We start from the raw sequence: 13,683 nt of genomic DNA on the forward strand, positions 1-13,683 counted from the left end.
ATTGATAATCAGAATCTTCATTATAACAACTATCGACATATTACCATAAAGCTGTGGTTCTCAACCTTTTTTAATTAGCGTTTTAATTAACTTAGATTATTATTATTTTATTGATAATAATATACATTTAATTTTATTCTATATTAATCTGAACATTTTTAAGTAACCCTGTGATCCCTTTGGAGGTTTGCAGAGATCTTTCAATGGGTCAAGGCCCCCTGGTTGATAACCACTGCCTTAAAACATACAAATAATATAACTACAAGCCTCTTTGGAATGTATAAAACAATGCATCTCCAAGTGGTGAGCAGGCACATACCTTACTAGCTCCAGGCAGCAGGTGCAGCTTAACATAGGGATCTGACAACCCATTGTGATCCATTGGTTTGAGTCCCTGAGAGACAGGGAGAGAAAAAAAAAAAGTGTGACTTATGAAAAACAACCACTTTTAGACATCATGTGAAGTCAACAGCATAAATCACCATGTCAGCCTGATAGATTCCACAGGTTTTAGATATCCAATTCATGTCGAACTCTTGCGTTTTCTAACAAGACGTAGCGTTTCAAATCCAGCCAAATAAGCTAATTAGAAATGCTGGAGGTGATGTCGTGCCATGACAGCAGAGCACTCTCCTGCAGCTCTTAGCTTTCTATTAACATGCAGTTTAGAAATGGCAAAAAGCTCAAGCACTTTGTTGGACACTGCATAAAAAGCCCAATCACCGCAGTAATATCAGACATACAATCATCCAAAATTTGATTTGAGCAATAATGTTGGTGCCAATAATAATAATAAAAGATGCTGTATTTTTACATAAAGTTATGCTTTCTGAAATTTTGTTTATAATCAGCTCTCATAAGATTCAACCCGAGAGTATGTTTTTTTTTTAAATAGCTATTTAAACAGCCTTGGGGTCTCTGAGGATCCACATTAAACAATGAGGGTTGTGAATTAACTATTAAGTCGCAAAGGATTTAGAGTAAATATCAATACAAAGCCAGACAACACTGTCTGCTGTCAGAGAGTATGTGAAGCAAACATTGATCTTATTGAAAACCTCTGCAACACCTGACACCCATCATCTCCTCTGCTTTACTGCTTAATTACCGTCTTTGTAGTGGGATTCAGTGAGGTAGCATTGGACTTTGGATGAGTAGTGCTGTGTAGTTCTTGAGGACCATCAATATCAGAGGGTATTACTGAATTATTTTTTTTCCATCACATTCACAGTCGGATAAAAGCACTGCTGTCTTCCAGAAACCTTGTGGGGAATGTCGTTGATTAAGGGAGCATGATCCACACAAAGTCTGGATTTTACCTTTGTGGTCCAAAATGATGGTTTTCATTTTAGCTGTCTGCATAATGCAACTTTGCAGCATAATTTAAAAGAAAAGTGTTTATCATCTTCAGTAAACAACAGCCAAGTGTGTTTTTGCACTAATTAAATCAAGTTTATTCCCACAGAGAGCTACTGCTGAAAGAACTTCAGGTCTTTCCAGAGACGTCTGGCATAAAATCACATTTCTTTAAAGGCTCAAGAAGAGTTAGTGAGAGAAAGAAAAGGAAAAATAATCAAAGGACATGATTTTTCAGTTTTTAATAGTGCTGTAAATATATTAAAATTTGGTTACACTTTATTTTAAAGTGTCCTTGTTACAGTGTAATTATACAATTAAGTATTGAGTAATATTTATCAACAACATGTACTTATTATAGGATTAGGAACAAGTTTTGGGGTTTCACTTTATTTTACAGTATGTGCACTTAAGTGTATTTACCTAAGAAAGTACTGGGTAATATAAGGTAAGTACATATAGTACGTACATGGGGAACATGACTGTAAAATAAAGTGCAGTTTTGGTTTAGGGTTAGTGTTAAGTGATATTGCAGCAGTTATAGCTGTTTTTTTTCATTAACGCTACGGTTCTGTGCAAAGATGACCGGGAATTAACTTACAAATAAATGTAATACAGAATATCTTTCTCCAGCATTTTTCCCCAAGTCTGTGCATTGAACATATCATGGAAACCAAGAGCTGTAGCTCATGAAATGGTTCAGAACTTCTGGTTACTCCAGACAGTGTTTAGAAAGACCGCAGAACAACAAGAAGTGGCTTAAACACATTTGTCTAATCTTATAAGTAAACATGTTAAAACCAATTACAGCCTTGAGTCTGTGCGTGTGTGGTTCTCTATCAGCTTTGCACATCTGGCCACTGCAATTTTTCCTCATTCATTCTCCCATTTTGCAGAGATGGACATCATCAGAGAACAGCAAGTCCACCTATAAATTCTTGGATTGAGTTGTGGACTCTGAAACAGCCAATCCAGGACATAAATGTTGTTTTTCAGTCAGTCCTGTATATCTGGATCTTGCAGACTTCATCACGTTTTCCTCTGGGATTTGCATTGTTTTAGCCTTTTTACAAGCCTGCCAGGCATTCCCACAGCATGATGCTGCCACCACCGTGCTTCACACCATGGGGATGGAGCTGCGTTCTGATGTGCAAAGTTCGGCTTATGCCAAATATACCGTTTATTCTAATGGACAAACATCTCCATGCACAGAAGCATCTTCCAGACGGCTTCAGAGTCTCCCACATGCTGTGCCAAGATATCATGACATTTTTGTTTAATAGCGAATTTCTCTTTGACAGTCTCCCATTAAGAGCAACAGTTGAATATGCAATCTCTACAACCTCACAACCTCTGAAGCTTTTAATTAAATGCTGTTCTTTTGAACTTTATATTTATGAAAGAATCCTGATGCATCACGGTTTCCACAAAAATATTAACCAGCACAATTGGTTTCAGCACTGATAACAATGTTTCTTGAGCAGCAAATCAGCATATTCGAATGATTTCTGAAGGATCATGTGACACTGAAGACTGTAATGAGTAATTACTAATTAATGAGTAATGATGCTGAAAATGCTTTTTCATCACAGGAATACATTACATTTTTAAATATATTAAAGTAGAAAGCAGTTATTTTAAAATTGTAATACAATTTTCACAATAATACTGTTTTTACTGTATTTTTTTGTATCAAATAAATGTAGCCTTGGTGAACATAAGAGACTTCTTACAAAAATATTTAAATAATCTTACCGACCGAAAAATAGATGTTTAATGGTAGTGTACATTATCTCCTACTTATTTCAGATCGCATTGCAGAGTGTTTGCACTGTGTTTCTGATGATAAGTGGTATAAAAACTAAATTAAGTCGAAAACAACAAAATATAAAAAGCCCACTACTTTTTATACACACTGTACATACTAAACATAGCACTGAATCAACTTTCACTATTTTTCTGTTAGGTCAGAAGCAGGGCTTGACATTAACACCTGCCAAATGCGAGTGGATTTCAGCAGTGGCATGTAACACACTCACTCCTACTAGCCACTCTGGTGGGTTTAATTTTATACATAATACATACATTTTTCAATTGTAGTCTTTAAAAAAAGGCATCTGAAATAATAAACTAAGTGCAATGTAGTGTTGTAAAAAAATATCGATTTTTCGATACATATCGATTCGATACTGAAATATCTGAAACGCTTCCAATACTCATTTTCCACAGAATAGTTACACGATACCAGCTGCACTTTCTTGCGCTCTCATCTCTCCGACAGCGAGTTGACCCGCCTCCCCTCGCTCATGTGCTCCGGATGAATATTGTTTGTGTTGCAGAGCTTGAATTTCACTGTGGGATTGCACAATGCGCATAATTTGACTCATTCCCACAGATTTTGTCCTCACACCCAAAGGGCGCACACATAAAGCCGCCTCTCAGTACTAAATTGAGTTATTTTCTTCTGCTTATTGCACTTAAACCGTCGAATAAACACACAATAATGTTAAAATGCCAGTCCTGGCAAGTATTCAAGTGAGCAGTTAAGAAAGAAAACGCATGTGTAACAGTATAATGGGTCCGTGCGTCAGGTTTTAAAGTGACAGCAGCCTAATATACCTCCTAATATACCGACATTTTGGGGATAATATTTAAAATATATATTTGGCAGTTTTTCCCCATGGTATCGACTTTAAAATTGTGGCCAGTGAAAATGCTGAGTGGCTAGTAACTTTGGAAAACCACTAGCCACAGTGGCTGGTGGTCAAAAAAGTGAATGTCAAGCCCTGGTCAGAAGGCCTATTGAATTTTAGCATTTGAACATCACAAGCTAAAACGAGCCACACACAAACTGATTTTAATATAGATTCAGCATATTGTGCAAGTATGTATCCATGCTTCAGTGATGCATTTCTTTTCCCAGCAGGCTTTCTCTCAGGTAGGATTCCTGGACGGTCCTCCAGACGCCGCTGTGCGCAGTCATGTGTGAGATGAGCAGATATCAGAGAGCCAGAGAAAGGGCCGGTCTCTCCAGCCTAACATACAAGGGCTGTCAGAACCACAATCCTAATTAGTTATTTTCTGCTTCTGTGAGCTATACAGTGTAAACTTGTCAAAGAGGCTTGCAGGGGCTTCACACCTCTCTCTCCACTTTTGTTAAAGACATAAATAATCATTGTTGCATTTTACACAACAACAACAACTGAGAAATAAAACAAATGAACATGAGGGGGTGTGAGAAAACTCTCAGTCTCTGACAAGTTCTCTGCATGGGCAAAGGAACATGGCAGGAGGGGTGACGGACAAAAAAAAGGTGCCTAGTCTAGTCAAACTAAATCTTTTGTTGGACTGTGATACTAGCATAAGTAGCATTTGTACTCATCCTCCTTCTTCCTCCAAACACGGCGAGTGGAGTTTAGACCAAAAAGCTCTATTTTTGTCTCATCAGACCACATAACCTTCTCCCATTCCTCCTCTGGATCATCCAGATGGTCATTGGCAAACTTCAGACGGGCCTGGACATGCGTGGTCTTGCATGGTGCCCCAGACCGAGGGAGATTGACCGTCATCTTGAACTTCTTCCATTTTCTAATAATTGCGCCAACAGTTGTTGCCTTCTCACCAAGCTGCTTGCCTATTGTCCTGTAGCCCATCCCAGCCTTGTGCAGGTCTGCAATTTTATCCCTGATGTCCTTACACAGCTCTCTGGTCTTGGCCATTGTGGAGAGGTTGGAGTCTGTTTGATTGAGTGTGTGGACAGGTGTCTTTTATACAGGTAACGAGTTCAAACAGGTGCAGTTAATACAGGTAATGAGTGGAGAACAGGAGGGCTTCTTAAAGAAAAACTAACAGGTCTGTGAGAGCCGGAATTCTTACTGGTTGGTAGGTGATCAAATACTTATGTCATGCAATAAAATGCAAATTAATTATTTAAAAATCATACAATGTGATTTTCTGGATTTTTGTTTTAGATTTCGCCTCTCACAGTTGAAGTGTACCTATGATACAAATTACAGACTTCTACATGCTTTGTAAGTGGGAAAACCTGCAAAATCGGCAGTGTATCAAATACTTGTTCTCCCCACTGTATATTACTACTCTAAAGAACTAATGTGCATATTTTAGGGGTAGATTCTCTCTTTAAGGGTACTGCCCCGGTGACAAGCGATTGTGCCTATGAAGGTAATTTTTTTTGATTACACAACAGTGTAATATGTCCAGGAATGTATTCATCTCACAAACGTGCATACCAACAGAACATAAGTAAGATCTTCTCTCATCTAATTCAATACGTAGGACACAATGTGCATAGCCTGGCAAAGATACAACATGTGTTTACACAGACTAGGAAGTCAACCAGCATAAAACTGGTCAATGAGAAGTGTTTTTATCATAAAAAAAACGAAACACTTCAGCTTTGACAAAAGCTTGTCAAAAATGTAAATTTCCTTCGTGTATTTCTCTCATTCAATATCAGTCACTCAGCTCTTCCAAGTTATTCCCTCCTGCTTGTGGCCCATCACAGGACAACCTGTGCGCATCGGTCTCATCAGAGCTACAAAGCAGTTTTCAAAGATCCACAGGTCCGCTCGGCTCTATGTGATTGTGTTTGTGAGTATGTTTGTGTGTGCGTGCAGAGACTGCAGATGGTCGTTCTCTTTGAAGGTACTGCAGCTGAAACAGCCTCTGAGGTCCACTCCACTATAGAGGAGGACTGACGCAACCCGTAACCAAAATAAGGGCAAGCACAAAACTGAACCTCGCTTTCACCGTACGTATGCGTTTTCCATCTCCCAACCTCCATGAATCCACTTCCAATACACCTAAAATGGTTTGATTTGGCAAACCCTTGGAGTATATATATATATATATATATCCTTTTGATGGTAAGACCTGAGTTATCTTCACTCAGTGTTGCACCAGGCACTCGGTGTAATTCAGGATTTGTCTTGCGTTTCAGGGCTGCGTGACATATGGGTGTCTGGTAAACAGTAGCCCATCTGCTCGGAGTAGATCCATAAAGAAAAACGGCCGTGTGATTTAATACCGCGCAATGTCCCATTCTCATACGATATTGAAGGATACGTTAAACACAGAGAAACTAAACTCTTCATCAAAGGTCTGTCTGGTACCTGCAAGCCGATTGGAGGAGGGCAAGTGGGCGTAACCTTAATGTGCTTTTGTAATGTCCCAGCTGACCTTGACTATTCAGGATAGGCAGAAAACAGAGAGGCGGAGGTCTCCTGAGAACCAAGCCAACAATAAATGTGTTATGGGGCATCCGATTGCAGTGTTGCCAGTGAATGGATGGTTGATCATAATTATGGGGAAGCAGGAGAAATGACCAGTGTGAAAGGAGATGGGCGGCATGCATCAGCGAGTGCCTGTGAAAGCCGCGTGCGCACCCACTCATTCATACCGCTTTACTTACTGCTGCCACGCTGCCAAGGATGGCATTTCCCTTCCCGTCTCACAATCAACGGCTAACTAGTCAGAAATGTTTCATCTGCCAAATTATATCTCTTTATTCTTCTGCATAAACATCCTGTTGGAGAAGGTCTGCACTTAAAAATGAAAGGGACGAGATTCTGTAAAAGGGAAGGGCTGGTCGAAATCAAGAGTGTTTCACAAGAGCAGATGGAGGTTCCAGCACAGATGACTCTCAATGGGTGAGAGCTGTACGGGATCCAAATGCCATTGAGCCACCTAGTACATAGCCATAATGCACAACGGAAAAACATTAGTACAGGCTGGAGGTGGGCTTGATATTCACAGGGAGGGAGGAAGTGAGAGAATAAATGCAAGAGTAACATCTTAATAAGTAGGACCCAGGGATTGTTTAACACTTTCTCCTTTACCAGTTTACTGTGGAGAGACTAAATGGCTATTTGTAGGTTGACTTTTTCCAAAGAGTGTACATAGGGCCTCTTTCAGAACATGTCAACTTCTGGCTCAAACACAAGATTTCTTTTGTACTTCATAGCACCTATGGACATGCAAGTTGGACTTTGGACATGCAAATTGTTGAGAAAAGTTGATCCTTCAGAAATCATTTTAATATGCTGATTTGGTGCTTAAGAAACATACAGTATTATCATCATTGATGAAAATAATTTTGTTGTTTAATATTTTTGTGGAAATTATGATAGTATTTTTTCAGGATTCTTTGATGAACAGTCTTTAATGTCACTTTTGATCAATTGAATGCATCCATGCTGAGTTCCTGATCAAGGGTGTTGAATAGCTGTGAGGGTTAGCTTACATTAAACACTACATGACAAGAGTGAAGAGCCTTAACCACACACAGACACACACATCTATCTTTGTGAGGGCATTCATTGACACAATGCAGTCTCTAGCTCCTTACCTTAACCTTGCCCATCACAACTAAGTGCCTAACCTGAACCCTTACCCTAATTATAACCATATCCCTAAAACTAACTCTTGACCCTCAAACAGGCCTTTAAAGGGGTCTCAGAAAGTGAGGACTGGCCAAAATGTCCTCACTTTACTCTCTTTGTCCTCACTCTGATGGTCTAAAACTAGTCCTCACAAAGATAGTTAGCTGTACAAGTACACACACACACGTTGTGTTTTCATATTTTATGGGAACTTTCCATAGACATAATGATTTTTAAACTACACAAACTGTATCTTCTATCCCCTTACACTAACCCTACCCCTAAACCTACCCATCACAGAAAACGTTATGCCATTACTTTTTCAAAAAACACCACTTAGTATAATTTATAAGCTGTTTTCCTCATGGGGATCAAAAAATGTCGCCACAAGGACAAGGATTTCAGATATTGCCATCTTTGTGGGAACATTTTGTCCCCGTAATGTAGGGTTTACCAGACCACACACACACACACTTGTTTCACTATATTATAAGGACATTGCATAGACTTCCATTTATTTTATATCAGGTTAATGACATTTTATATCCCCTAACCCAACCCCTACCCCAAAACATCACAGAAAGATGCAGAACATGTTTTGGCTGATTTATAAGCATTTTTTAATTAGTGAGGACCAGTAAAAAGTCCTCACTGGTTGGTTGTCATAATATTTCACCATATAAGTGAGGACGTTTGGCCCTCACAAGTATAGCCAAACCCCCCCCCTCCCTACACACACACACACACACACACTCTTTCTACCTGATTAATGGTAGTGCACACAGGCACTATATACAGGCGGCTGCTTTGCTCCATGTCAGACACAAAGATAAATTTATACCCACATGGGAGTGAAAGCGCCCATTGCATTCATCTCATTCTCAAGCCTTGAATATATGTATGGGGGCGAGACATGGCCACAGACATCTCTTGTTTCCTAAACTGAAGACCACATGCATATAAACACCCACCTACTCGCAAGAGAACAAATGAGAGCAATGCAGCCTCTTTGCGCTTCACAGTGAAAAATTAACAATCAAGAGTGAAATGTACCTTTACATGGTAAAGAACTAGAAACTAATTAACCTGTGATAAATGTATCATTCATCATAAATACTTAATAAACAGCCATTATTTAACATTATGCTTACATCTGCTCATGGGTAAGCACTTTGTCTTAATGGAAGATAATGTGTCTTGTCAGTGGAACAATGAGTGAGCCAACAAAAAGGAAAGATGCCAACAGTAAAGGGACAAAATGATGCCAAATGAGTCACATGAAGTTTTAAATCTCATAGGACAGATATAAACATGACACACAAAGAAGACTGTAAAAATAGTCTTTACAACTAGAATTTACCAGTGTACATTTTTTTTCTGCTATGGAAAGATCAATGAAACCTTAAGATGTAATTATGCACTGAAAAAAAAAATGATTAGTTGAATTTAATCAATTTTTTTTATCGTAAGTGGTTGCACACAATTGATTAATTGATTAAGGTCAACTTAATGCATTTGTTTAAATGTAGCTAAAATCAATTGTGTGCAACCACTTACGATAATGTTTTTAAATTAAATTCAACAAATCATTTTTTTTTCAGTGTGGCGCTAATACAGTAATCTTTTTTTGCACACTTCAGAGAATCCACTACAGCTGGTAAGTTGTTGTCAGTGTTACTGGAGTGAATCAATGGAGGTTCAACAGGAGAGGCAGGAAATTTGCTTGGGAAGTGGAGAAGTAGTCAATAAAGAGTAATAAAACTTACCTTTTTGTATCTGGGTACAGGGAGCTACACTCCATCACAACAATTTACAGCATGCAGCCAAGCCATGCAGAGAGAGAAAAGTGTGCATGCAAGATAGAAAAGGTGGAAGAAAGGGCATAAAAACAGAGCATAAGTTTGGAAAACAGACAACACAAAAAAACATGATGTAAAAGATAAACGGCAAGTGAAAATAAAAGAGAGGAAAGAGAAAGCACCCAGGAGGTTTGACCCATCTTTTTAAAAATATTTATGTGGAGTTGTGCCTACTGATTTGTCTAAATGTAGATATTTTTATTTTTTTAATTTGTGTGACTCAATCTGATAGTCAGTACAACCCTAAATTTAGCTGTCATGAAGTGATGGAGTATTCGGAGGTGTTTCACAGCAAACAAAAAAAATGTAAATGCTGTTAGATCAACCCACAATTTTATCTTCAGAGGATGTCAGAGCAGCATCTTTGTTCTAAATAAATTCTCAGCTGAAAAGTTGTACTTAGTGCCCATAATTTACACGAGAACACATCACATCTTTTAAAACAGGAAAATCAACTGAGAGAGAAAAGTTGGAGGTGGAATACGTCAGTCAAATAAAACTTACTGTAACACTTTTGAATGTGTACGGACTAGCACGTAAGAGAGCGACACTACGGGCCAAACAAATAATGAGAATTAATATCATTTCATTAAAAAGTAGCATGTTAATTTGCTGCCTGGGGGTTCAATTAAGTATCCATTTATCTAGTTTAATGCTTCATTTCAGTTTAAGGAGCAAACTCTTGACAAATGCACCCAAAGAATCGAGGCATGAAAAAACTTCTTGTTGAAGATGCCTGCATGTTTGGTGAACAGATTTCTGTTAAATATAGTGGCTAAATAATTACAAAATCACTGATAAATGTAACATTGACAGTTTTATCTTACTTTTAAGCAGTGTATCGATGCCATTTTTATTCTATTTTAAAGAAATACTTTGCTTGAAAAGTGTGCTTTCTTTAAAATAAATGTCATTTGGTTTGACATTTTATCTAATGCAATGACATTCATACATATGATATCCATTCATTTAACAAGCGTGACTTTGGAATAGGAATAGTTCACCCAAAATGTTTAAATCTGCTATCATTTATTCATCCTCATGTCATTCCAAACCTGCATGACTTTCTTTTTTCTTCAGAACTCATAAATAGATATTTTGAAGAATGCTGGTGACCAAACAGTTTCGGTTCCCATTGACTTCCATTGTATTTCAGTATATTTTTGTCCATATAATGGAAGTCAGTGAAAATCGAAACTGTTTGGTTACAAACATTCTTCAAAATATCTATTTTTGAGTATTTTTGGTTCAAGGTTTGTAACCAAAAACTTACGGTTCCTATTGACTTACATTGTATTTTTGTCCATATAATGGAAGTCAATGGGAACCAAAACTGTTACCAACATTCTTCAAAATATATAAAGAAAGTCATACAGGTTAGTAATGACATGAGGGTGAATAAATGATGATGACAGAATTAAACATTTTGGGTGGACTATCCCTTTTAATGTATGGAAGAGACACCCTTTAAATTTGTTTAAAAAAAATTCCCACCACCACAAATCACAGGGTCAAAATGTACATAATTGATGCGTTCTCAGTAATGTGTGCAGAGGTTGGTGACCTCCTCCCGTTCCAGTGATGATGTGACACAGTCCCCGCTTACATCATGGAGCGAACACTCCTGGTGAGCCCGTGACCCCTGTACATTCCGAGCTAATAAGGATGACCCTTTCGGAGCTGTCAGTTTCACGGAGAGAAAGAGCAGATCACAGACAGGTTACTTTAATTGAGTTGATGGAGGGGGGAGCATCGGGCCGGCGCTGGCAGAACCCTGGGAAAATGGTGATGGGTGAAGCGTGCCGTTGAATTGGGGTCAACCAAAAGAAGGGAGGTTTTCTTTAATGGAGGCCTGTGGTTTGAAAAGGCTGCATCTGGCTGCAGTGAACGTTAAAGGGTTAGTTCACCCAAAAATGAAAATTCTGTCAGTAATTACTCACCCTCATGTTGTTCCAACCCCGTAAGACCTCCGTTCATCTTCGGAACACAAATTAAGATATTTTTGATGAAATCTGAGAGCTGGCTCACTCCTTCATAGACTTCTAGGTGACCGAAACTTGCTGGCCCAGAAAATGTATTAAAGAGATCGTTAATATAGTCCAAGTGACTCCAGTGGCTCAATCTTAAGTATATCAAGCGACGAGAATACTTTTTGTGCGCAACAACAACAAAAATAACGACTTTATTCCACTATTCATTTCCTTCTCTCTGGGCCTCGAGTTGGTTCACGTAGTGTTTTTGCGCAGCGCGTCTGTGTTACACGTCACCACGTAGGCTCACTATTGGCCGACGCTGGTCATGTGTGTGATGCGTGGTGACGTACAACAGACGCGCTGCGCAAAAACACTACGTGAACCAACTCGAGGCCCAGAGAGAAGGAAATGAATAGTGGAATAAAGTCGTTATTTTTGTTTGTTTTTGCGCACAAAAAGTATTCTCGTCGCTTGATATACTTAAGATTGAGCCACTGGAGTCACTTGGACTATATTAACGATCTCTTTAATACATTTTCTGGGCCAGCAAGTTTCGGTCACCTAGAAGTCTATGGAGGAGTGAGACAGCTCTCAGATTTCATCAAAAATATCTTAATTTGTGTTCCGAAGATGAACGAAGGTCTTACAGGGTTGGAACAACATGAGGGTGAGTAATTACTGACAGAATTTTCATTTTTGGGTGAACTAACCCTTTAAGGTCGGAGCAGATGTGTCCTTGTGTGAAACACAAGATGGGCAATATGTGCACTGAAATGGATCTTGGAAGGAACCTTTGTGAGGGGTGAATGAAGGAATGGTTACATTTCTCTTTCTCATCACGTTTGTCTGTTCAGAAGGACGAATGGCCTGGCACTTATTATTCTGATAAATGACTTCGGTGGCGACTTGTAGATGATATATATTTCAGTTTATAACAGTTCCGGTTCTCCAATCTGATTGGGTGAGCGGCATTCCAAGGGTGATGATACACAGTCTAACAACACTGTTAATATTCAATCCGCTTGTCTTGTCAGAGTATGTGAGTGGTGTGCAATGAAAGTGGAGCGGGTGCCGCTTATAATTGTGCTTATTAGGAGTATCATGATTCATGAGCTTAGTAACATGCACTGACACCAAACTCTATAGAGTGAAACTGTAAAAAATCCCATTTATTTTCTCTATAGCGAAATTGATTTTTAATGATAACTTATAAACCCTTAAAGAAAGACGTGCTGTGGCCTATTAAGTTGTTAATTGATGGTATAAGCTTTTGTTGAAGCCATCAGCCCAATTTGTTTTGTGTTTAATAGCAGTATTCCATGTGAAAAACTACATTACCCATGATTCTGCAAAGAAATCTCTACCAATCAAAGAATTGCGTCAACAAAATCACGGTAGAAGAGCCTTTAGCTCCCGCCCACTCAAATGAAGCACTGCAAATGACTTACAGTATTAGAGTCTGTTTCCCTACGCTCTCAAACTACTTAAATATTTGTATATATTTGCATATCTTGCAATCAACTTAAAATATATTGTTTATATATAATAAACATCTTCAAATCAATAGTTTTATATTTCTCCAATTTAAATTCAATTGACATTTTCAATATTGTAGGACACTTAAAATAAAGTAGGAACATGTGACACAACAAAGTCATTTTATTTACAGGCTGTAAATTTGATTCAATCACAAAGTGATGCTAAAGTGATGTAAGCAGGAGTAATCTCCATATAAATACCAGCAGGAAAATTCCTGGTAAGGCACATTTTTTTTGTGATGGTTCTGCTCTGATTACAAATACCCCATTATCTGTATTTCTGGATGTGTAAACCCCTGTAATCCCCTGTGCGTTCTGATGGTGCATGTCTCTGGATCGGCGCTTATCACGGAATACCAACACATTCACCCCGACACCCCACCTCGGCTCATATCCAACCACCTGCAACACTCATTCCACAAAACATTACTTTCTGTATTGATCTTCTGGTGATATTAGATACGGTCAGGTCATTCTAACCACGTTTGCCACACATGCTACTCACAGTGTGATCCTTTCAAGAACAGACAATAGGAGCCAGATTTAAAAGACTGCA

The 13,683-nt window shown here is 38.6% G+C and overlaps 1 protein-coding gene across 3 annotated transcripts in view; it reads right to left on the reverse strand.

Moving 5' to 3' along the window:
- doc2b (double C2-like domains, beta) overlaps window positions 1-13,683 on the reverse strand; it is a 227,755-nt gene that overhangs the window by 30,638 nt on the left and 183,434 nt on the right. For all 3 annotated transcript variants that reach the window (XM_084415425.1, XM_084415426.1, XM_084415424.1), the window contains exon 11: window positions 320-394. In XM_084415425.1, the coding sequence (XP_084271551.1) occupies window positions 320-394 (75 nt within the window). The remainder of the gene's footprint in view (window positions 1-319; window positions 395-13,683) is intronic.

Source organism: Rutilus rutilus (assembly GCF_951802725.1).
Source record: "Rutilus rutilus genome assembly, chromosome: 7".
Classification (NCBI taxonomy): Eukaryota; Metazoa; Chordata; class Actinopteri; order Cypriniformes; family Leuciscidae; genus Rutilus; species Rutilus rutilus.